We start from the raw sequence: 26,372 nt of genomic DNA, 5'->3' as shown, positions 1-26,372 counted from the left end.
CAAAATTATACAAGTTTCAGAGGCACAACTCGACAACAACACATCTTCTGTCCATCTTCTGTCCTCCACCTACCATTCCCCAGACAGTCGCCACACCATTGTTCCCCAATATAGTTCTGCTTCATGGGGTTTATAGCTGATATTTCTACTAAGGTTAACATTAATATTTTGTCGTAGCTTTTCTGCTGAGCAATGTATGGGTTGAGGTTTACATTTTAAAATGTCAGTTTTTTCAGGAGGATCTATGACTATTGACAACATCCTATCACCTTGCCCAGGGTCTGAACCTATTAAGCCCTCAGTAAATGTTTGATGAATCAGAGATCGTTTAGATCAGGGGTCTTCACCTGGTGCTCCATGGGTAGACTTTAGGAATGTAGTAATTCCTGAAATTATCCCTGAAGTTGTGGGGATAGGGAAGGTTTGTGTATTTGGGGGTGATGATAAGTTTTTATCAGATTTTCATAGTTTCAGTGACTTCAAAAAGATTCAAGAACCACTAATTTACATTGCTAGATCATGCTAGCATTGAAAGTGTTTATAGAATAATCTAATTCCATCTCTATTTGAGATAAAATCCCAGAGAGAAACTGGTTTCTCTGTGGTCACATGGCTGACCAGTAGTCAAGTTCAACCCGCCCCAGCACTATCTCCATGGCCTCTTGCTATCCCTGAAAGCACGAGTCAGGGATGTAGAGCTATTCCCTTCCCTCAAAAGATTTCAAGTCTAATTAGGCTGATAAGAATAATGATGTAAATCTGAAAAGCAAATTTCCATTTACAAAGCAGCCTGATGTCAGTATCTTATGTTGATCAACTTGGAGCCTAAAAATTACCAAAAATTAAAGAATACATCAACCAACTACTAACCCCTTATTTCCCCTGGATGTCAACTCATGAATGTTTCCTACAAGAATGACTTCACATTGTAAGGCCTTTTGCTAAGATTATTTTTAAACACAAGAAAAGTGATCCTTTTTTCAAAACACCCTCTTGACTCTTCACCAGCATGAACTTGGATTTGGTGCATGACTAATCAAGGCAAACCATTACTCCTGACAAATCAGTTTAATTGGAGAGTCGTGTCTGAGTTATTTTCTTGTTCATTTGGGCTGTCTCAATGTCCTTTTTCATTTCTAATATTCTTATTCTCATTTCGGGTGAAAATAATCAGTATTTCTAATTCTACATAACATCATCTCACAAATTTCCTCCAGTTCCACCTGGAGAGTTCCTTATTGATTTAGCACGATATTCAGCCTGATGTTTCTTTCTATAATAGTTGCTTTGCCTTCAGTAAATTGCTAGTATCTTTGACCTTTCTTAGCCTATGCATACAATGTCGCTTCAGAATTTCTTTTCCTTAACTCTGTGATGAATAAATTCTAGCAACACTATCATTGGTTCCAGGTAAATATCTTGAAGAAAGCATACCTATCCTTGCTCCGTATCTGTGGTGAGATTCATTCCAATTCAAAAACTAACCAGTGCACATAAGCCAACGAAGGATAGCAGTGCAACTTGTAGGCATGAGAAACATCATGAAAAATGTGGCTTGCATGCCAAAATATTGACATTTCTGGGTTATTTCATGCTTTGGGGGAAGAGAAGACTCGGATGTAGGTTTGGCATGTGGCCAGAGCAGAAACCCCTGATTTACCAAACACAGAGGCCACACAGAACTGGAAGACATGCTAGTGTTGGGTATAAGTTCAATACCCTGGATCACAGTATACCCTCTTTCCAGTGCTCCTTCTCATATATTTATAATATCCATCTACAGTCACATAGTAATGGGCCTGTGGCCTACTGTTGAGTTGAAATACAGACCCAAGTAAAAAATTAGAATATCCTCTAGATACAGACTTGCCTTATTTTAAATCCTATTAACAAGTATTGATTGATTGATTGAGCAATTGAGGGGAAAAACCCCACACATACAAGGAATTATTTATTTGTTTATAAATTTATGGGAGAGCCTCAGGTGCACAAAACTGGATTAATCATAATTCTTGGTTCAGGAAACCATGCATCAGCTGCTACTTTTATTTATTTTTTCAGCATTTAACTTAATTGGACAATATTTCTTTTTTTCTTTTTCTTTTTTTTTTTTTTTTGTATTTTTCTGAAGCCGGAAACGGGGAGAGACAGTCAGACAGACTCCCGCATGCACCCGACCAGGATCCACCCGGTACGCCCACCAAGGGCGATGCTCTGCCCACCAGGGGGCAATGTTCCTCCCCTCCGGGGTGTCACTCTGTTGCGACCAGAGTCACTCTAGCGCCTGGGGCAGAGGCCAAGGAGCCATCCCCAGCGCCCGGGCCATCTTTGCTCCAATGGAGCCTCGGCTGCGGGAGGGGAAGAGAGAGACAGAGAGGAAGGAAAGGGGGAGGGGTGGAGAAGCAGATGGGCACCTCTCCCGTGTGCCCCGGCCAGGAATTGAACCCAGGACTTCTATACGCCAGGCCGACGCTCTACCACTGAGCCAACTGGCCAGGGCCTGGACAGTATTTCTTAATAATTTAATATGTAACTGAGAAACAACTATCTGAAATAAAAACTAAAAACTTGACAATAATCTATGTCAAATATATGGTTCCCATCTCCCTGCTCCACCCCAGGAAAACCATCTACTTGACTACAATTTTCATCTCTCTTTCTTGCTTTTCACCTTACATACCTCATTATTTGTTCTCTTAAAATTATGAGTTTTTTAAATTTTTAGTTGTTTTAACATTATAAAAATATCTTTTATGTAGTATATAATCTTTTAGGACTTAGATTTTTTTCACTTAATAGTAAAATGATTGGATTCATCCATGTTATGTGTTTTAATGTTAAGAGCAAGAAATTTATATTTTTGTGTTTTAAGTTAAGAAGAAATTAATTATGACTGTACCTACCAATTCATTCATCTAATCTCCTGTCAATGGGCATTCTCTTTCACACTTTGTCTTACCAGTTTTTTAAATTTTGTCAATCAAATATATATAAAATGATATTTGGCCATGGGCCTAACTTGCATTTCCTTGCTCACCACTGATGTTGGATGTCTCTTTGTATATTAATTAACCATATGTGTTTACTCTTTTTCGACTATTTTTTTGGATTGTTTATACTTTTCGTGGTGATTTTTTATCATGTCATTAATCACCAAGGTATCCTGGAATTATTAATATCATCACCATCATTCATATCAATTATCAGTTATCATGTTTAATGGCCCATTTTAGACATGACATTTTGTGTAGACTAACAACAGGATTAGAATTAATTCATCAGGTTTTGTTTAAAAACCCATTTAATAACTCTAGGTAGTATAACAATCTTTCCCCTCCAGAAATTTGTGAGCTAAAAGTTTAAGATTTTTCTTTTAAATACACAATAAAAATCAGCTCACTTTCTCTCATTGTCCCAGGTTGTCATCTGTGGTCAGTTGCTCACTAAGAATCAATAAATCTTTAGCTGTTCTTGTTCTCTTTTTCAGTGCCTGACAAGGTGCAGGGAGTCAGTATTAGCAACTCAGCCAGAAGTGACTATTTAAAGGTATCCTGGGTGCATGCCACTGGAGATTTTGATCACTATGAAGTCACCATTAAGAACAAAAACAACTTCATTCAAACAAAAAGCATTCCTAAGTCTGAAAATGAGTGTATATTTGTTAAGCTGGTCCCTGGACGGTTGTACAGTGTCACCGTTAGTACAAAGAGTGGACAGTATGAAGCCAGCGAACAAGGGAATGGGAGAACAAGTAAGTAGAAAGATTGCAAAACGTGGTCGGTTGGGACTTGAAGGTCATCAAGTAAATAATGTATCTGAGCCTTGAATTTTCTCTCCTTAGTTATCAGTAAATTACATTCCCAGTAAGCCTCACTCAGAGCTAGCTAACATCATTCAGCCACGCCATGGCCTAGAATTACTGAATATTTATTGGAAGACAAAAGCAAGCCTGGTGGGCAAGCAAGAAGGCCACATATCCCATTTTTCTTCCCCGTCCTTCCGCACTGTGGCATTTAAAGTTCTGGACTTTTTGTTTTATCTTATTATTGAGATCATCACTCATTTTATAATTAGATTCTACCAACATTTAGCATAGATTTATGTCAGGGAAAAAAAATTGCAATTTTTTTTTTAGAAATTAAATTTAATGGGGTGACATTGATCAGTGAGAGTACATAGGTTTTAGAGGAGTATCTCTATAGCATTTGAACTGTTGATTGTGTTGTGTGGCCGTCACCCAAAGTCAAATCGTTTTCCATTACAAAAATTATAATTTTAACAATTGCTTTTAATTTTTCTTGTTTAATTATGTATGAAGTAATATAAGTGGTTAATCTGGGTCAGGGAGATGTTTTCCAGTTCCACAAATGTGATTCATAAATTATTGTGTAGGTAAATGCTAATCAGCCACTCTCTTGAAGTGTCTTCTAATATTCCTCCCTAGTCCCAGAGCCTGTTAAGGATCTAACATTGCGGAATAGGAGCACTGAAGACCTTCAGGTGACTTGGTCACGAGCTGATGGGGATGTTGACCAGTATGAGATTCAACTGTTCTTCAATGACATGAAAGTATTTCCTTCTTTTCACCTTCCAAATACCGCAACCGAGTATCGATTCACCTCCCTAATACCAGGGCGCCAGTATAAAATTCTGGTGTTGACCATCAGTGGAGATGTACAGCAGTCAGCCTTCATTGAGGGCTTCACGGGTAATTGGAAATATGGATCTTGAACCTGACTAGTGATAGCGGTGCAGAGTTGGCCCTTGAACAACACAGGTTTGAACTGTGTGGATCCACTTATATGCAGATTTTTTTCAGTAAATATATTGGAAAAATATTTGGTAATTTTTCTTACTACCATGAAGCAATCATACTATACTATCATGAAATAATTGTATTTCTGCTTTTTTATTATTAATGCATGAATCATTACATCTATAAGTAAATATGAATTTTTTTCTCATTTTTTTGTCTGTTGTTAGTAGTCCATATAACATATACAGTATTTTGTGTCATATAAGAATATTGATGTATCCTGACCTGTGGTGGCACGGTGGATAAAGTGTTGACCTGGAACACTAAGCTTGCCAGGTTGAAACCCTGGGCTTGCCTGGTCAAGGCACATACGAGAAGCAACTACAAGTTGCTGCTTCCTACTCCTTCACCCCTGCCTTTTTCTCCCTCTCTCGCTTCTCTCTCTAAAGTCAATAAAATAAAAAATTTTAGCCTGACCTGTGGTGGCGCAGTGGGATAAAGCATCGACCTGGGATGCTGAGGTTGCCTGTTCGATACCCTGGGCTTGCCTGGTCAAAGCACATATGGGAGTTGATGCTTCCTGCTCCTCCCCTTTCTCTCTCTCTCTCTCTCTCTCTCTCTCTCTCTCTCTCTCCTCTCTGAAAATTGAATAAATAAAGTCTTTAAAAAAATTTAAAAATATTGATGCAGGTACTAATAAACAGACAATTCATCTAGTAAACAGATGAGATAAACATATCTATAAATACCATACAGTACTATAAATGTATTATCCTTTCTATATGATTTTCTTAATAACATTCTTTCCTCTAGCTTAATTGTAACAATACAGTGTATGATATATGTAACACACAAAATGAGTTAATCAACTGTTTATGTTGTTGGTAATTCTTGTGATCAATAGTAGGCTACTAGCAGTTAAGTTTTGGGGGAGTCAAAAGATATATGCATACTTTCAACTGCACAGGCCTCTGCCTTGTTCAAGGGTCAACCATATTTAGCAGGTTGGGTAGCCAGGTGTCTTGGTTGAGGCCTTGGAGCTATAAAATGAAGATGGCAGGAAGGGGAGAAGGTTATCCTGATGGTGACAATGACGTTGTTCAAGCTAGCTGAGCAAAAGTGAAAGTATGATATATGGGAAGAAAAAAAGGTGTACTGAGAAATGCTATTGAATTGATGTGACTAGCTCAGGGGTCGGAACCTATGGTTCGCGAGCCAGATGTGGCTCCTTTGATGGCTGCATCTGGCTCGTAGACAAATCTTTAATAAAAAAAATAACAAAAATATAAAACATTCTCATGTATTACAATCCATTCATTTCCTACCACTCATGTTCATGGTTGCGGGTGGCTGGAGCCAATCACAGCTGTCCTCCCAGACAAAACCAAATTTTTATTGGATAATGCGTAACATACACGAGTCGTTGTATGGCTCTCACGGAATTACATTTTAAAATATGTGGTGTTCATGGCTCTCTCAGCCAAAAAGGTTCCCAACCCCTGGACTAGCTGGTGCTTACAAGGAATACAGATTAAGTATAAATATCCCTGTAGGCTGGGTGGGTATCACTTCTTTGGAACTCTATTAGTAGTGTTGCTATAATAGTGCTTATTAACAGTTTACCATGAACCAGATCCACAGCAAAGCACTTTACATGTACATTTTGTTCAATCCTCACAACTCTGTGGACTGGTTAGTACTATTATTAATTAGCATTACCATTTTTCTGATGAGGAAACAAACTTACAGAGCATAAGTAATTTGCTTGGAGTCCCACTGCAGTCAGTGAGAAAACCAAGACTTGGACCAAGGCAATCTAACATGTCCCTCGCTCTATTACAAGCATTGTTCACTCCTATTCATCGGCAGTGATGTCCCTACAAACTTCCCCCTGAACTGAACCTATTTCAGTTCAGGCAGAAGAGTATGATAAAGATGGTAAATCAATACCAGTGTTTTCTATGTATATGCTGTCAATAGATGCCAAAACATAAGAAGCACGAAAACTTTGCTTGAAATTTCCACAGTTCATTCTCTAAGTGATGACGTCTAAATTTATTTTCTCTTTTAGTGCCCAGTGCTGTCAAAAATGTTCATGTTACTCCCAATGGGGCAACAGATAGTCTGACGGTGAACTGGACTCCTGGTGGGGGAGATGTCGATTCCTACACGGTGTCAGCATTCAGGAAGAATCAAAAAGTTGACTCTCAGACTGTCCCCAAGCACATCTCTGAGCACACTTTCCACAGACTGGAGGCTGGGGAGCAGTACCACATCATGATTGCCTCGGTTAGCGGGTCCCTAAGCAACCAGATCAATGCGCTTGGGCGGACAGGTGAGCGTCCACCTCAGGAAGGGCCAGGCTGTTCTCCACAATGGACAATGAATTAGATTAGCTATTCACATTCAAACCATTTAAATTTGTACAATTCAGTCTGGTTTCAAAAGCCTTTCTCACATTTTTTCTTTTCATTTTTCTGTCTTAATAAAGATTTTCAAAACAAATGATAGGTAATTAGTAACCAAATCATTTGAATAAATTTTAAACTTGCTAAAGTATTTAAAATTTTAACAAGCAGGCTTCAAAATTTCACCCCTTTCTCAAAATTCTTGTTTAAGAAAAAAATATATACCTATGCCATCTACTGCATCTATGATAGCTAAAGGACAAGTAATAAATGAATAAATAATGTATCTATTTATTTATATTACTATCATTATTAATATATTACTTTCAAAACAAAAAATATATATTAGCACCTGCTACATGCCAAGCATAAAATTATCTCTAGTCACACAACATGGTAGAGGATCTTATCTCTATCCTACAGATGCGGAAAGTAAGAGTCAGAAGGTTTATGTAATATTATCTAGGATACATGTAATAAGAACTAGAGCCATAATTCAAATCTAGATCTGGCTGGTTCCAAAACTTATTCTCTCTCTACTGTGATACAATACTCATTAAATGTCTTCTTTTCTCATTACCATTTATTTAGTTGTGGGGTCTGGGTCCTACTCTATCTCCATTTCATATATATAAATATATTTCCAGCCATATGTCAGTTACTGTTAGAAAAAAGGAATTCAGTAACAGGACAATGCTGCTGACCTCAAAAAACTTATAACCTAGCAAGGAGACAGAGAAATAAAAAGATAATTATGGTACAACATGGTAAGTGCTAAAATTAAAAAAAATGATTATGGCATGCTATAGGAACAAACAAAGAATCAGGGAAGGCTTCCAGGTGGAAGTAATATTTAAACAGACCCTTAAGAAGTTATCCTGATGAAGCATATGTTGACTAGGTTCCAGTAGAAAAAGCAAAGAAAACAAAGGCCTCAGGATGAAAACTGGGTATGCTGGGGACCCACACACTACTTAGTATGCTAGAATAAAGAATGTGAGCCGTGTGGCCATGTAAGTAGACAGGATTGAGTCATGAAGGGTCTGTGTGCCCTGTTAAGGTATTTAGAAGTATGGAGAACCATTGAAGGCATACTATGAGAATATGCCAGATACAATGTGCAGTTTGAGACTGACAGGTAAGGAATCAAGGGGACCGGTCAACAGACTTGCAGTAACATGTGAATGAGATGATATTGTCTTAGCATAGTTGTAGTAGAGGAGGGACATGGAGAGAGCCAAGAGAAATAAGATTTAAGAGACAGAAATTATAAGACTCATGACTAATTATATGTAAAAGGGTAAGAGTGACAACCCAAGCTTCTGACTTGGACCATGAGAGAAACAAAGGGCAATAAGGAAGTTATGGGAGGGAGATGAGGAGTCCAATTTGGGCAGCTTAAGAGTTGGACATCTGTGGAACATCCAGAGAGAGCTGTTATTTGTGAAAACTAGAAGAGAGATCTGAACTGCAAGTTCTAATCTGGGAGTCATCACCGTATAGCAGCGGTTCTCAACCTGTGGGTCGTGACCCCGGCGGGGGTCGAACGACCAAAACACAGGGGTCGCCTAAAGCCATTGGAAAATACATATTTATTATACAGTACATTTTTAAATAAAATATGTATTTTCCGATGGCTTTATGGCTTTAGGCGACCCCTGTGTTTTGGTCGTTCGACCCCCGCCGGGGTCGCGACCCGCAGGTTGAGAACCGCTGCCGTATAGGTAACAATTCAAACCAAACCATAGGAGTGAATGAGGTCTCCTAAGAAGATTATGCAGAATGAAAAAAATATGAGCCTAGAACAGAAAATATTATTAACAAATAATACTATTTTTTCTTTTACATCAAGAGCCGTAGTACAAACACGATTTTATACTACTGCTTAGGTCAAGTCTTGAAGCTTTGACTTGAGTAAATCTTGGGAATCAGAGTCCAAATAAGTACCTATATATTCCAAACTATAGTCATTGAATGTAAATTTGTTCAGCATTCCTCCACTCTCTAGAAGAATACGTAGACATCACTTTGCATATTTAGTGTCACTTCTGCGAATTTTTCAACTCATTTGACTTCAAAATTCTATCTAAATTCAGAGAAAAAAATGGAGAATCAAAGCAATTCTACAGATAATTCAAGATAAGAAATATTTTCTCCCAGGGGCACACAGAAAGTGTCAATGCAGTAATGAGGCATTGTCTTCTATCTGCTGTTGCTTTGAGAGAGTTTTTCTCAACTGGTTACTTTACCCTAAATGACAAAACCTGCTTCCTTTCTTTCTCTGCAGTCCCAGCATCTGTCCAGGGAACAGTTGCAGACAATGTATACAGCAGTCATTCCTTAATAGTAAGTTGGCAAAGAGCCCTTGGCGTGGCAGAAAGATATGATATCCTACTTCTAAATGAAGATGGGATCCTTCTGAATAACATATCAGAGCCAGCTACCACTAAACAGCACAAATTTGAAGACCTAACCCCAGGAAAGAAATACAAGATCCAGATCCTAACTGTCAGTGGAGGCCTCTTTAGCAAGGAAGCCCAAACTGAAGGCCGAACAGGTGAGTCACACAGCCTATTGTTTTGTATTTCTCCTTGTCTGCTTTCCCTGAGGACAGTAGCCTCAGAGCAATGAAGCAAAATAGGGAGAGTGCATATCTTTCCTGGCACAGTAGGAACATTCTCCAAGACTCACCACTTCCCCATCAGTTGGCCGTGGACACAGCCTTCAGCCCACCATACTCCAATTTAGATTTTTTATCAAAACCATCTATTACTTCCCTATGGCTGTCATGATAAATGACCACAAACTTAGCAGCTTCAAAACAACATCAGTTTATTATTTTAGAGTTCTGGAGGTCAGCATGTGAAAATGGGTCTTATGGGGCTCAGCTCAAGGTGTTAGCAGGATTGTGTTTCCTCTAGAGATTTTTAAGGAGAAAAATCTATTTCTTGCCCTATCTGCTCCTAGGGGCCACCCATGTTCCTTGGCTCATGGCTGCCTTCCAGCAATGGTAATCCTCCAACCTCTGTGTCTGTCCCAATATTACCTTTTTTACCTTCTTGCCTCCCTTTTTCATCTTTTCACTCTTGTGATTATATCGGTCACCACCCAGACAATCCAGGATAAGTTCCCCACCTCAAGATCCTTAATTAATCACATCTACAAAGTCCCTTTTGCCACATAAGTTAACAACTTTATAGATTCTGGGGATTAAGACAGGGACATCTTTGGGGGCCATTATTCAGACCACACAGGTCTTGTTGATTACTTATTAAGTTCCTAGGTTTTAAAAGGAGTTGATGGTGATAAGGACATGAAGATGAATTAGGCATGTTTCTTTTCCTAGACGAGCTGACAGACTTGTAGGTGAGACAGACACTTGGAAAAATAAAAATACATTGAGATAAAAGTTTTATGTAAGAGAGGAATGATTGACACAAGGCGAGTATGGAAATTGGGTCGACATTTCAACCTGACCAGGTGATGGCGCAGTGGATAGAGCATTGACCTGGAAAGCTGAGGACCCAGGTTTAAAACCCCAAGGTTTAAGTGTGGGTTCATAGACATGACCCCATGTCAGTGGCTTGAGCCCAAAGGTTGCTGGCTTGAAACCCAAGGTCACTGGCTCAGGCCCAACGCTGCTGGTTTGAACAAGGGGTCACTGGCTTAGCTAGAGCCCCCCAGTGTAGACATGTATGAGAAGCAATCAATGAACAACTAAGGTGCTGGAACTACAAGTTGGTACTTCTCATCTCTCTCCCTTCCTGTCTGTCTCTTTCTCTTTCTCTCTCACACACACACAAAGTGACATTTTAGAACTGTCATGAAGGGTGAAACTTTCTCCACGTGGAGAGGTGGTAGACAGACACTCTGTGCAAACATTATCCTGTGCCAAGACAGAGAGGTGTGAGAAGAAACAGCGAGACTTTGTGGGTGGCTGAAGTGTGGGTGGCATGCTGGGGAGTGAGGCTGGAGAGGCAGGATGGGCCCAGATGAGACAGCACCTGCCATGCCTTCTTCCCCAAAAGTTCATTTCTCATCCGGCAAGCAGTGAGGAAGCAATGAATGTTTTTAACCAGAAAGTGAATGCTTTGTAATAAAAATGTCTACCTTAAAAAAAAAAAAGAAAAAAGATAAAACCAGACGGCAATGGGGGATGGACGGACTGGAGAAGAGACTGGAGTGGGGAGACCTATTCATTAATTCATTCGTTATTGAGTACTTACTCTATGCTAGGTACTATCTTAAATGCTGGAGAGATAGAAGTGGATAAAACAAACCCTCATGGTCATGAAGCTTACATTCTAGTAGGGGAGAAAGGCAATAAACAAAGTAAGTAAGTAAAAAATATAGTACACTAGATGGTAATAAAGACCAAAGAGAAAATTAAAGCAGGAATGTGGGATGGCAAGTATTGGAGGCTTATAATGTTAGATAGTACAGTCCTCAGAGATTTTATTAAGAATGTGACTTTGGAGTGAAAATTGGAAAGAGGTGAGAAAAGGGATCATGCAGACATTTGGGGAAGAATATCCTCAATCAGAGCACACAGCAAGGCCAAGGGCCTGACTCCCAGGACGGTGACTGGCCTGCTGGAGGAAAAAGGCCAGTGTCACTGGAGAAGAGGGAGTGAGAGCCCAGTGAGGGGACCTGCCAGGAAGGTAATTGGGGTCCAGAGACAGTTGCAGTTGCAGAAAGCCTAAAGGTCAAAAGCTAAACTAACGCAGGGGCCCTGGTGAAGGACAGTAGATAGAGTCAAGAAATCTGTCTCCTTTAGATGAGATGGCACTTGGTGGCTGAGTGGAGTACAGGTGGAGGAAAGAAGGCGCCAGTTCCTAGCTGGAGTGCCTGGCAGAATGTATGTCCTTAATTTAGATAAGAGAAACAGGAAGAGGGAATTTAGAGGAGAATTATACAGGATTTGGTTTGGAACTGAGTTTGAGATGTCTGAGTAACTTTACTTGAGAAGTGATTATTGATCATTGAAAATACGGGCCCAAGCTCAGAAAAGTGAGCTAGAGATTAAGATTTGGACAAAAATTCTAGTTAAATCAATATCTTTTTAAAAAATATATCTATTGTATTGATTTTAGAGAAAGAGGAAGGGGAGAAAGAGAGAGGGAGAGAGAGAGAGAGGGAGAGAGAGAGAGACAGGAACATCAATCTGCTCCTGTGTGTGCCCTAATTGGAGATCGATCTGGCAACCTCAGTGCTTCAGGACAACACTTTAACCAACCGAGCTCTCTGGCCAGGGCTAAATCAATATCTTAGTCTGTTCAGGGTGCTATAACAAAAATGTCATAATCTGGGTGGCTTAAACAATATTTATTTCTAACAGTTCTGGAGGCTGGGAGTCTGAGATCAAGGCAGCAGTAGATTTGGTGTCTGGCGAGGGCCTGCTTTCTGGTTCATAGCGCCTTCTCGTTGTGTCCTTACAAGGTGGAAGAGGGACAGAGCTCTCTGGGGCCTCTTTTTAGGGCACTAATCCTGTCCATGTGGGCTTCACCCTCATGATCTAATCACCCTCAATGGCTCCTAATACCCTCACTTTGGGGGTGAGGTTTCAACATATGAATTTAGGGGAACACAAACATTCAGACCTCAGTGATTCAGAAAGTGAATGAGACTGATTACTTAGCTAGTGTTATAAGATATGAAAGGGACAAAGATTGGAAGCATGGAAAAGACTAACTTTTAAGGTTCTGGCATAAGGAGAGAAAGAAAGCAAAGGAGCCTGAGAAAGTGTCTGCCATGGAGGGAAAAGAACTCAGGAGAGACTGAGATGTCCTGCTCTGTGCACCGGCGCCCGAAGAGCGCTGTGGAGTCAGGAAGCATCTGTGCCAGCAGGAAGCAGCGATTTCTGGTGGCATTTGATTACTTTGCTAACAGGTAGCAATAAAGGCCGCTGTTGCAAAATCTTAATGTGAACTAGTTTTAAAAATGGTTTTAGCTTTCCTCTTGCTTCTCTTTCTCATCTCCCTGACTCGAATTTCCCCTTTCTGTCTGCTTTTCACCATCTTTCCCACCCACTCTCTCCTCCCACTGTCCTCCCCTCCGATGGTCATTTCTTAGCTCTCCGATGGCATTCAGCAGTAGTTTTATGATCTCTGATATAGCTCCTCAAATTAGAAAACACTGAGTCACACAGGCCAGATTAACATTTATTGTACAACTCTCAAAATATCTTTGAGGATACTTTCCCATTGCTGGTTTTCCTTGGTCTTTGTGATTTTGTTTTTTTAAAATGAAGAGTTTCAGTATCAATAATTAGATTCCTTTGCTCTAAGGGCTCCGTGAAGCCAATATTTTTAAAGGCGGGGACCGTGTGTTTTGAGCTGCTGTTTGAGTGAGTCCATCCAGGCGTCCTCCTGGGCTGTGCCAAGACTCAATCTCACGTTCTTGCTCCTCGACATTTCCAGTTCCAGCAGCTGTCACCAATCTGAGGATCACAGAGAACTCCACCAGACACCTGTCCTTCAGCTGGACCACCTCAGAGGGAGAGCTCAACTGGTACAACATCTTTCTGTACAACCCAGATCGAACTCTTCAGGAGAGAGTTCAAGTCGACCCGCAAGTCCAGAGCTTTTCTTTCCAGAACTTACTGCAAGGCCGAATGTACAAAATGGTGATTGAAACTCACAGTGGAGAGCTGTTCAACGAGTCTTTCATATTTGGTAGAACAGGTAAGACCGGGACCCAAGCAACAGTGAATAGTAGGGAAAGTGTCACAGTTTGTTCTTAGTTTCCCATTCTATCCAGGTATAGCTTTATATGACATGTGTGACCTTCAGGTGACCCTAAACCAGACCTTTGATTATACATCAGAGTAGTTGTTGCACTGGCTTCTGCTCTGTTGCCTCCACTTGTTTATCTCATAGGGTTTAATAAAAATAAAAATAAAAAATCTGTAAGAGGATTGTAACCCATCATGGCTCAGTTCAAGCTGTGCCCTGATTTTCTACAAGAAATAAATGGAGTGGAGGGCAGGTCCAGGGAAGGACCAACAAGCAAGGACTGCTGTGAGTCAGAACCGCAGGACTGGAGGAAACAAATACCGAGATTGGCAGGAAAAGGAGAGCGACAAACATCTTTCCGGGCTACAAAGAAGAAACTGGACCTGCTCTTTTTTATAACTGGAGCCCACTATCTCATTTTTCTATTCAATTTTCTTCCATTTGACAGAATTGTTTGAGTGCTCTTGGGTCCTAGGCACTGGGCTCATGGCTGGAGTAGGACAGTGAACAAGATAGATGATGCCCTTGACCCCACAGAGCTCTATGTTAGTGGAGGGAGAGGGGCAGGGAACAGCATATTTTAAAGGGAGATGATATTGGAATGCCTTAATTTCTATGAAGGAAATAAATAGTTTGTGCGACAGAGAGCAACTTGGCAGGACAAACTCCGTTAGAGAAGGCATTTCGCTAGAAACCCGAAGGAGCCGTGTGAAGAGCACATTGCAGGCACCCAGTGGAAGTCCTCAGTTTGTCTTCTGAGGGGGAATGAGCAGAAGCAGCAGAAACGCCTAAACCATGAATAGACTCACCTAGATGTTACCGCCTCCGGCAGCCTGTGCCCGCGCAGATCCTCTCCTTGGCCCACTAAGGTTTGAAGTTCCTCCAGCGAATGACAGCAGTCTTCACTCTTCAAAGAATGAAGATGCTCAGATACCCATGGGACAGGTGCCAGTGTAGCCAATTTATACAAAGGTAGAAGCGACTGTTAATAAAGATTTTGGTAAGAAAGAATAGGAAAGAACCGAGAACCAAAATGCTGGAGAGGTGGCAGAGATACCAGAGACGGATGCTTTGGTGTGTTGGCCACAAGAGAGATGGGCCGACTGCATGGGATTGGAACTTTTCATGAACACTTGTAGGACCTTGTATGAGCTAAGGTATAGGCTATTTGACCAGTTTTAATCATTTCGAAAGATTTCATTCTATATGTTCATCAGAGCACACATGGCAAATGGGTAAAAGCCAGCCTTTGAGTTTTGTCTTATTTTAATCTGTCCCGTGTCTCTAGACCACATTCCCCTAAATCAAAGTGACAAAATACAGGCAAGATCTGACTCTACAGGAGGAACTACTCACCTGTAGGCACAACATAGCTTATGTTTTCACCTGTGGGCCAAAATGCCTTTGTTTCGGTTGTGTGTTTTAGTAAAGGTTTTCCTTGTTTCAGTCCCAGCCTCTGTGAGTAACCTCAAGGGATCCAACCGGGACATGACGGACAGTCTCTGGTTCAGCTGGAGCCCAGCCCCTGGGGACTTCGACCTTTATGAGCTGATTCTGTACAATCCCAATGGCACTAAGAAGGAAACCTGGAAAGAAAAGGACTTAACGGAGTGGCGCTTTCATGGTCTTGTTCCTGGAAGGAAGTATACCCTATGTGTAGTGACTCACAGTGGAGAGCTCAGCAACAAGGCCACCGGGGAGAGCAGAACAGGTAAGAAGCTCAGTTTCCAGTGGCCAAGTATTGGTGGGAAGTGGTGTCTAAAGACATATTTTAACAATGGTTTTAATAATAAGAAATAGAGTCAATAATGATCTGTCATGAGCTACCCTCTGAACTTGGGCAAGCACAAGTGGTAGAGTGGATAAAGAAAAAGACTTTGGTTAAAATGATCTAGGTCCTTAGCTTAGCTGTGCCACTTAGGTGAAACAAGACAGGTATCTCTAAGCCTCAGTTTTCTTATCTTTAAAATGGGAATAATCACATACCTCATCATTGTTTGGCTATATGCAGTTCTTCCTAAAAATTTTTTTTTATTTCTTGGACATACTGGGTTCAATGGACAAGGCCATCAGAAATTAAACATAGTCTGTGGACTCAAGCCCTCATATCTCAAAATATGATGGAATCAATACCTCTGCACACTTAAAAGCCACTCAGGGAACATTCATGCTTCACAGCACCCTGGTAAGGAAGCTCTGGTTATGAAAACTAAAGAAAATGTACATAAAACACTTGAGGACAGTGCCTTACACATAGTACACACTATAAAAGCAAGCTCCTATTTTATATTACCTCTTTCTGTAAAATACATTTAAAGTATGTCTATGGTCGCTCAGCTATCTCATTTGTATGTTATAGAACAGAAGTGATTACATGATTTTTCACTTTTTCCTACATATAGCCCCAAGTCCTCCCAGTCTTATGTCATTTGCTGATGTTGCAAACACATCCTTGACCATCATCTGGAAGGGGCCACCAGACTGGACAGACTATGATGACTTTGAGGTTCAGTGGTTACCCAGAGATCCCATCACAGTCTTCAACCCCTACAACAACCGGAAATCAGAAGGACGCATCGTGTCTGGTCTTCGTCCAGGGAGGTCCTATCAATTCAGTGTCAAGACTGTCAGCGGTGATTCCTGGAGAACCTACAGCAGACCAATTTCTGGAACTGTGAGGACAAGTACGACATGTTTTGCTACTCTTGGTTCTCATATAAGCAAGGAGGAAGTATGTGTAACAACATATAATTCCAGTGGGGCTTGGCATAAATCCACACTTTTACTTGGGATGGGTTAGATTGAATTCAGGCAGAGGTCCGTATAGAGTTGTTTATTTATTCGATACTAAAAACATTTGAACAATGAATAAATGATCCCTGCCTCCATGGAGCTTACAATCAAGTGGGAGGTACTATCATTAAGAACAACTGCATTTAGGGACTGATGAAGGGAGTATTCGGTACTATAGAAACCCATGGTCATGACATCTGACCCAATGCAAGGGAGCTTCCTGGAAGAAGAAACATCCAAATCAAAACCTAAGGAAAGAGGAAGATTCACTGGGTGGAAGTGGGAAAGAAGAATATTGTCCACTCACATATTCCAGGGAGAGAGACTAAAATATTCCAAGACCAGAAAGGAGAGATGAACAGAAAGGAGTTTAGTTGGTTAGAGCATAAAAGGTGCAGATTAGGAGAATCAGGTCATAAAATTTCTTGTGAACCATGGTAATGACTTTGAACTTTATCCTCAATTAATTGAAGCCACAGAAGGATTTTTGGCCAAGATACTGCAATCAGATTTACACTTTAGAGAGTCACCCTGGGGTGTAAAGAATAGGTTGAAAGGATCAAACTAGAAGCACAGGGATTGGTTAGGACATATTATTATAAATCCTAAAGAGAAAAATATTTTAACCATGAAATATATCAGTTTCTTCTCAAAGACATTTTGGGATTGATGAACAAAGCTCAGAGAAACAAAGGTTTTTCAGTATAGAAACATTGATCCAAATATTTATTTTTCAATAATACCTGGTAAATGTAGCTTCTCGGATCAGATAGTGGTTGTTGGTAAAATACCTCATTGAATGTTAGAAGTTTATACAAGCAGTTGTTTTTTGTAACCTGCAAACACTAGTGCAATAACAATTGTAATGTGTGCACCCTATTATATCCAAAGACCAGTTTGGGATCAAATAGTTGAGTGTCAAGAGAAATATGTGAAAAAGAACTAAGAGTTTTTGTTTATAGCAAGTTCAGCGTGGATTTTTATTGGCTTATCGTGGGCTGTATAATTGGATCACAGGTATGTAGTTTAAGAGCTCAGTAGAGGCTAGTCTGGTCAGACCACAACTGGAGTATGATATTCAGTCCCAATGCTAGAGTTTAAGAGTGGCATTTACCAAATGGGGCATGTGAGCCATCAGTATGCAGAGGGACTGGGTGCTGAATTTTTTGAGGAATGGCTGGTGGAACTTTTAGGACTGCATTAGTTAAGGTTGGGTTTGGCTGTGGGTAACAGAAAACCCAAGAAATTAAGCAAAGTAGAAGTTTATAATTCTCAGGTAAAATCATACTAATTACTCATGGATGAGTCCCCGCCATGATGAATAACTTGCAGTTCTCGATCACCCACCATCCCACTTCTTTCAACCCCACCCTTGGTAACTGGGTGCTCAGTTTTCTCTGCCTAAAATTCCTTTCCCAATATCTGGATGAGGTATCATCTCTGCCAGAGAGCCTTTCCTAACTCCCGCCCACTGCAGCAGAAAGGTGTTTGTCATGCCACATAGCATCTTATTTTCCAATTTCTTCGTGACCATTCTCCTCTCTACCTTGTATTATGGCTATTTTGGAGTCCTCTCCATTCCTGGGTGTTAAGGCTTATGTCTTATTCACCTCTCTACTGTTCACAGTCCCTAGGAGAGCACCTTGCACTAGTCAGTATTCATTTCTTATTGAATGGGGACAGGACCTGAGTCTTGGAAGGCAGATGGGACTTATAGGTGAAAAGGGAGTGAGAGAAGAGCTGGAAGCAAGCTGTCCGTATTATTCTTTGAGCAAATTTTCAGAATTATGGATTAGATGGAATGTTTGAAAAGACTTTCTCCAAGGCTGGAAGAGAAGGTATCTTTGGGTGTCAGCTCTGACTTGGTTTGAAAAGAGTTCAAAAGTTTAACAAGCAGTTAAGTTTGAAAGGCACAGTTATTGCTTGTCTGAGATGCCAGTTCTTTTGTGGGCCTTTTTGATGAGTTGACGTAGTTGATTATTGCCATCTGAAAATTGTTACTATATTTTGTGCTCTGGTCAATAGAGCACTGGGGCAGGCTTTTAAAATGTAATCTTTGTGAAGGCATTGACTCCTGGAATGAATAAGGTCATCTAGACCTGGGATTTCAGGTTCTATTCCAAGCCTGAAGGCTCCTTGGGAATTCCTGAGAAAAAGCAAGGGAGGTCTTAGGGAGAGCACTCAACATAGCGCCTCTGACCTGATGCACGTTTAAAACAAGACCAGAACCCATTTGATTTTACATATTGAGGAACTGAGAACTTTTCTTATTTAAATGGCTCAGCTGCTAAAATTAAAATGCAAAAATGACTTACCTAAATCATACAATGTAGCTTTGTAGATATATAAAATCATTGGAAATGGGAGGCGTGCAGCTGGTCGGGGCAGCCTGTCAACCTGTACAGTCACCTAAGTGCTCTTCCCTCAGACTGAATCTCTTACTCATGGTTTGTCATTCACAACAAATAAAGTCAGCTACCATTCACTGGGGCCTACTGAGTCAGGCACTCTGTCGGGCAGAAAAAACGAGATGTCCGTAAGCATAGGAGCATGGAACAGTACGGTCTGCGTGGGGAACCCAGCAGTTTCAGGCCATGCGTGTGAGCAGGGAGGGGCAGGCACAACAGGAAAGAGCGGGGCAGAAGCCAGAGCCCAGAGGGTAACAGGTCATCAATGCCATGTCTTAATTTCCCATTATAAGAACTAGCATTTAATGAGCAATTACTATAGCAGTCACTATTCTGAGTGGCTGTGCCTGTTACAACTCGTTGAATCATCACAGTAACCATATAATGATTGGTTTTCTTAATTTTGCCATTTTACAGATAGGGCACAGATATGTTGAGTAACTTGTCCATGAGTGCACAGCTGGTAAACAGAATTTGGGTCCAGGCAGGTTGAGCTGCACTTTGAGCCGTCATTTACTCTGTAGCAGGAAGGTGTCTAATTTGTGCCCACGTGTGCATTTGTGTTTCCAGTCACGTTGGCACCTGGTGGCTGTCTAAAGGGACAACACTTTGACTTTTAATATTTTTCAAAATAGGGTCTGGCAGGCAGAAATTACCTTGGAAATCTATGAGAATGTTTTTCCTCGAAAAAAAATCCAAATTAAGTTTGGAAATTACTTATTTAGATCTCCAAGCCAGCTGGATCCAAAGGAGCTGGAAAAAAAGTGTCCCTTTTTCTCTCTCCTTTAGAGCCAGACAAGATACAAAACCTACATTGCCGGCCTCAGAACTCCACGGCCATTGCCTGTTCTTGGACCCCTCCTGATTCTGACTTTGATGGGTATAGCATTGAATGCCGGAAAATGGACACTCAGGAAGTTGAGTTTTCCAGAAAACTGGAGAAGGAAAAATCTTTGCTCACCATTATGACATTAGTACCCCATAAAAGGTACCTCGTGGCCATCAAGGTGCAGTCGGCTGGCATGACCAGCGAGGTGGTTGAAGACAGCACGATCACAATGATAGACCGTGAGTGTCCCCAAGGGGTGCGCCAGAGTGCACCTTTCTCTGTCACACTTATCACCGCTGTCCCCTTGTACACAGCTCACTTCCACATCAGCGTGTCCAGTTGTCACTCAGAGAAGAGGACGTAAAAGGCTCTGGGAAATGCAAACATTTCTCTGTGCAAAGTACCTTGGCAGCAAACAAGTTAAAAGATCTGCAAGTACTTAAATGAGTTAGTATTTTAAACACATCACTTTGCCTGATACGGTTAGAGCTATAATGGAGCTTTTAAGCAATTTGATGCTACAACTTCAGGAAATCCTGCTGAGGAGCTGCCTCTTTCACTATGTTTAATGTGCCATCGGCAGTTATTTCCTCAGTTTGCTTCCCTTAGGAGGGAAGAGGTTTTCTTGATTACACACACACACACACACACACACACACACACACACACATACAGAATGTAGGTGAGTGGAGACCTTCATTTTGCTGATTGTCATATGTGAAAGCAGAGCTGTGACCCTTCTTGGTTCCTTCCCCACTCCTCCTCAGGCCCTCCTCCTCCACCTCCACATATCCGTGTGAATATAAAGGACGTGCTAATTAGCAAATCTTCCATCAACTTTACTTTCAACTGCAGCTGGTTCAGCGACACCAACGGAGCGGTGAAATATTTCACTGTGGTCGTGAGAGAGGCGGATGGTAAGTGCATTCCCTCTACTGTGAGATGCAGGACTGCTCTCTCGGGGCCACTGTGGGGGCTTCTTCTGTGACTATTCTTGAAAGTAGAAAACATAATTTTTATAGCATTTGCTTTATCTCTGCTAGCTGCAGGGAGATGTAACAAAGACTGCACAAAGGTTCTTTCAGCAATAAAGCCTATTTTCTGGTGGGTATAATTTTTAAATGGGTGAATAATAATAATAATTAATAATTAATAATAGTAGCAACCACACAGTAATAACAATCACCATCATTTATTGAGCCCGTACTATGTGCCAGGTACTGTTGGAAATGCATTGTGTGTAGGGACTCATTCCATCTTCACTACCCATTCAGTCCTGTTCACTGCTCTTGTTTGTGGTCTGCCCCTAAGCAGAGACATGCTTCATCTGTCTTCCCTGTCTCAAATGCCTCAGCCAATCACATGCTCCCAAACCAGTCCCCAATTCACAAAAATATTCAAAAGCTTGAGGAAGGGCCCTGGCCGGTTGGCTCAGTGGTAGAGCATCGGCCTGGCGTGCAGAAGTCCCAGGTTCAATTCCCGGCCAGGGCACACAGGAGAAGTGCCCATCTGCTTCTCCACCCCTCCCCCTCTCCTTCCTCTTTGTCTCTCTCTTCCCCTCCCGCAGCCAAGGCTCCATTGGAGCAAAGATGGCCTGGGCGCTGGGGATGGCTCCTTGGCCTCTGCCCCAGGCGCTGGAGTGGCTCTGGTCGCAACAGAGTGACGCCCTGGAGGGGCAGAGCATCGCCCCCTGGTGGGCAGAGCATCACCCCCTGGTGGGCGTGCCGGGTGGATCCCGGTCGGGCGCATGCGGGAGTCTGTCTGACTGTCTCTCCCCGTTTCCAGCTTCAGAAAAAATACAAAAAAAAAAAAAAAAAGCTTGAGGAAGGAAACAGATGATCATAAAAAGCATTCCTCCGTTCTCTAGTGAATTTTCAGTAGTGTGTATTATGGTCTAGTTATTTCATGCTCAAATTATTCAGTGTCTACTTAAGTCCCATGAACCAGGCAAATACTAGGTAATAAACAACATTCCATACAACCACTAAGTATGGTCTTTAGGCATTATTACATATATCACCATTTGTCAAAATACAGGAGTGTTGTATTTTGGTACACATTCGTAATTGTATTATTCGCTGAGGTCTTGTGTTATTCCTCCAAAATATTCTGCTCACAAAAATTAGGGGATATTTCAAAATGAATATAAAGCTATGAATCATCGCCTAATTTTTGTGAGCAGTTAGATGTTTGTTGTGTCAGCATGGCATTGATATCTTTTGCATGTTTTAATTTTTTAAGATTGTTTAAGGTGCTGCACATGAGTTTCTAAAGATCCTTAACTATTTTAACCCATTTGTGAGCAGTGGGAAACTTGAAACCTGACAAGTGTGGGAGCTAAATAGTATTTTAGTCTCACCAGGTACCTAACGGTCTATGTTTTTATATCTTAAAACTCTACTAAAGCTCAGGATGCATAATTAGTTAAATAATGTCAAGGGTCAGTGGTGCATCCCAGATTTCTTTACACCTGATAGCTGGAAATAAATTGTACTGTGGAGAGACTTTAGATTTAAGTAGGCTACAATGAAGATAATGTTTTATTACATAAAAAAGCAGTGACGAAGAAATGAAACCATACCCCAGAAAGCAAAGTCGTGTTCTTCGGCCAGGTGGGTTTCAATTATTGATGTCCAAGGGGATGGGTTGTTCCCCTGGTGATTACGACAGTGATTGGCAAACTCATTAGTCAACAGAGCCAAATATTAACAGTACAACAATTCAAATTTCTTTTGAGAGCCAAAGCTTTTAAACTTAAACTATATAGGTACGTACACTCCTTATTGAGGTAGTGCCCGCACGTGGTATTTTGTGGAAGAGCCACACTCAAGGGGCCAAAGAACCGCATGTGGCTCAAGAGCCGCATGTGGCTCGCGAGCCACGGTTTGCCAACCATGGATCTAGGATAACAATCCATCTCATAGAAGTAGCATTTACAGCATGGACGCTCATCCTAAAGGCTACATTCCTTTTCAACTACTGCCAACAAGATAATATTCCCGAGGTCCGCTCATTTTGAGCAAATTTTATTAAACAAGTGTCCAGGATATGATGAACCCCTACCGTATCGCTTCTTGAAGTTCATTGTAAATGGTACTCAATCTCCATAATATTTATCTTCCTAATGATGCTTTCCTTTAGCCAACATCCAAACCGGTGTATAGTGCCAAAGCACACAGCAGGCTGGGTGGATGGGGAGGGGTTCTGGGAAGTGTTCTACATAAGGGGCCCAATTCAAGCCAGGATTAAACTGTACTCAAGATAACAGTGATGTACCCGGAGCAGTTATCAGACGAGGCGTGGCACGTGGAATGTGCTGGTGGGGCGTGACTGCTCTGGCCTTGGACTTGATTTTTCTTATCTCTTCCCTGTTTCCCAGGTCATAGGGATTTCCTTATTAGCTTAACTACAATGATTATTGGCAAGGTAGAGAGCTTGTTGAGTGAGTTAAGTCTCACAGTCGGGAGTGGTTAACTTTCTGGCGTTGTGCAACACATTATCGTTTGATTTTAATGAGAAACCCTCTCACACGCACATTTGGAAGATGATGATGATATATGTGGGTGTGTGGGTCTATCTATACATGATTCTGTATATACACTATTTATCATTTACTTTAGAAAAAGTGAGTTAAAATTAATTTTATTGGGAGAATTTCACAGCATCCTTTGAGGTCGCAAATTTGGCACTCTGGCAATGACCAGAGACGGTGAGGCGTCGGCCTTAGAAGCATAGGGAGAGATCACTGGACCACAAGAAGGTCAGTCTTCACCTCAGGTGTTCTCCCTGCAGGCAGCGATGAGCTGAAGCCGGAGCCACAGCACCCTCTGCCCTCCTACCTGGAGTACAGGCACAATGCCTCCATCCGAGTGTATCAGACCAATTATTTTGCCAGCAAATGTGCCGAAAGCCCTGACAGCAACTCAAAGAGTTTTAACATTAAGCTTGGAGCAGAGATGGAGAGCCTGGGTGGAAAATGCGACCCCAATCAGCAAAAATTCTGCGATGGACCGCTGAAGCCGCGCACTGCCTACAGGTTAGATGTATTGCCATCATTTTGCTCGGAAGGGGCATGCTACATTACTAGGTGCTCAGCTGTCTGGGCATCTGATGCACATGAGTTCCTGTAGATTAATTGCCTACATTACAAGAATGCTCTATATTTTACTGGGTAATTTATAAAAGTTGTGTTCCTGCCTCCCTTCATAGGTAATGTGTGAAAAGGGCCTGAGCGCTGTGCAAAGGCTCTCATTCATTATGTGAAGAATTGAAGGTTCTTAATAGATTGTTCTTTCTCCTAAAACTTCTTTGGTACAAGTCAAATCAATTCCCAGGTTACCGACTATGAAAATGCCCAAGTAGGAAGATTGAGTTTAGGGAGACCCAAGAATGATGAGATTTTATCTTCCACTTTTAATGAGGACTCAGATTACACTTGTTTATTTACATTCTAAGACATAAAAAAATAAAAGTGCCTGTGGTTCAGACAGAGCTCTTGAAAGGTGAGGCCGCTGAATGAAAGGGAGGGAGCATCCGGTCCTCACGCTAAGATGGCAGGCGAAAACAGGGCAGCTGTTTGGCTTGGTCCCAGAAAGCACTGCGGCAGCCAACAGGCCCTCCCAGCTGTAGGAACTGGCACAAGTACACAGCATCCCACACCAAGGTCCTCCAGAGAAAGAGAACCTGTGCTGCGATCTTGGATATAAAGATACAGGCATTCAAGATTGGTACATCTGCGAAGCCTGTGCTTTATCTGTCGTATGTTCCCGGAGCTGATGTCTAGCTAGTACGGCATCAGGTCAGCTTCTGTATGAGCCAGACTCTATTCTCGTTGGTCAGGGTTCCAGTGATTGACTCTTAGGTATTTTGAGTATCGCCCCTGAGTCAGCTCCAAAAAGAGACAGTGACCTGAAATCAACCTGAGAGTACTCTTGGCTACTCCCTCACATCAGCAAAGGAAGGCCAATGGTTGTCCTAAAACAGAGTGCTCACTTTGGGCAGGAACTCTGTATGGTCACCCCTGCCTAGGACACTCCACAAAAGTAGTATTGCCTCCCCAGCCAAGGTTCGCACCTCCAGAGTGAACATGCACAAACTTATTAGTGATGTTTACTTCACGAAGAGACTGTTATGAGTTTACCTGCAGGAGGTGAGTTCTCGGACAGAGCAAAGGAGAAATGGAAGAGAGATCAGAAAGTCAGAATCCTCCAGTTTCTATATAAATCAAGAGATGCCTCCGCTCCTTAGTCACTTGGGCTCAAGGGAACTCGAGCAAAAGTCTCCCAAGGGTTATTTTCTCTTTTGTGAGTTGAAAAGTTGAGGCTGTTTTTGTTTGTTTTTTGAGAGAAGATGCTTCATCGTGACATTTCGGAGAAAGAGACTAAGAAGCTAGAGACTGTTCACGTCCAGATCAGAGCCCACCAAGCTCCCAGCACGTTCCTTCCTGTCCCTAACAGCTGCTGAGGCCCCGGAAAGTGCCCCTGCACCTGATTTCCACTGTGGCCATTTTTTTGGTCATTAGCCTTTTAAACAGCATTTCAGTTCTCTAGTCGTTATTTTTCCCATCTACAAAACATTACAGGGTTGTCCTGGAGAATAGATCAAACCTAGTCATGCCCCTTCTAGATTAAGGCCTTCCAGGGGTTCTGGGAACAAGTGAAGATTCCAGAGCAGCCCACACAGCCCTCGCTTCCTCCCTCGCCAGCTTTGTCTCCCACCGCCTGCCCAAGTACACCCTGCCGCTCTGCTATGCCTCACTCCTCGGAGTTCCTGTGAATGTAGCATGGTGCTCTTTTACTCTGAACCTTGGCACATGTCTTCCACTCTATTTGGGATGCCCACCACCCCCTCGTCTGGCCAGTGAATTCTTTGCAACAGTTCAAAAGCCAGCTCAACCCTCAGCTAGCCCCAGGTCACCCTTGTCAATGCATGACTGGGCTCCATTTCCACAGCAACCAATCCCTACATTCCTCCGATCCTCATTGACCAGTGACTTTTAACCCTTTGTTTAGTCACCTCCCCTCTTCACTACACCGAGAGAATGTACAGTCTAATAGAGGAGACAGACTTGACACATGACATTGGTCATGAAACAATATGGCAAGTACCAGGCACAAAAGGAGTGCTTATTAAATATTTCTATACCGAGATAATCTATGAAAAGTTACACATTCTTGTTATAGCATAATCAACCCAGGCTGTACACATTTGTTTTCTAGGATACAGCTTTTCTCTATTTCTCCAACATACATTTGCCTCAGTCCTAAAAAGCGTGCCAGGCAGATAGTGCTTAATGAGAGGAGGCATAGCCCTTCAAAGCACATGGGAGAGCCAGGTGCTAAGTGGCCACTTGTATGGTGGCTACTGAACCCTGGTTCAAGGAAGTTAGCACTCCGCCTGTCTGAAGACAATAATCACCACGGTGATCCTCAATGCTGTCAGGCA

At 41.8% G+C, this 26,372-nt stretch overlaps 1 protein-coding gene across 2 annotated transcripts in view; it reads left to right on the top strand.

Moving 5' to 3' along the window:
• Positions 1-26,372, top strand: part of PTPRB (protein tyrosine phosphatase receptor type B) — a 118,764-nt gene that overhangs the window by 56,894 nt on the left and 35,498 nt on the right. For both annotated transcript variants that reach the window (XM_066368557.1, XM_066368558.1), the window contains 10 exons: positions 3,488-3,751; positions 4,445-4,708; positions 6,828-7,091; positions 9,452-9,721; positions 13,584-13,847; positions 15,346-15,609; positions 16,301-16,582; positions 19,889-20,167; positions 20,696-20,845; positions 23,721-23,964. In XM_066368557.1, the coding sequence (XP_066224654.1) occupies positions 3,488-3,751; positions 4,445-4,708; positions 6,828-7,091; positions 9,452-9,721; positions 13,584-13,847; positions 15,346-15,609; positions 16,301-16,582; positions 19,889-20,167; positions 20,696-20,845; positions 23,721-23,964 (2,545 nt within the window). The remainder of the gene's footprint in view (positions 1-3,487; positions 3,752-4,444; positions 4,709-6,827; positions 7,092-9,451; positions 9,722-13,583; positions 13,848-15,345; positions 15,610-16,300; positions 16,583-19,888; positions 20,168-20,695; positions 20,846-23,720; positions 23,965-26,372) is intronic.

This window comes from Saccopteryx leptura, chromosome 2 (assembly GCF_036850995.1).
Source record: "Saccopteryx leptura isolate mSacLep1 chromosome 2, mSacLep1_pri_phased_curated, whole genome shotgun sequence".
Lineage (NCBI taxonomy): Eukaryota > Metazoa > Chordata > Mammalia > Chiroptera > Emballonuridae > Saccopteryx > Saccopteryx leptura.
Note: the sequence above shows the minus strand (reverse complement) of the source record. Positions and strands in the feature narration are given on the sequence as shown.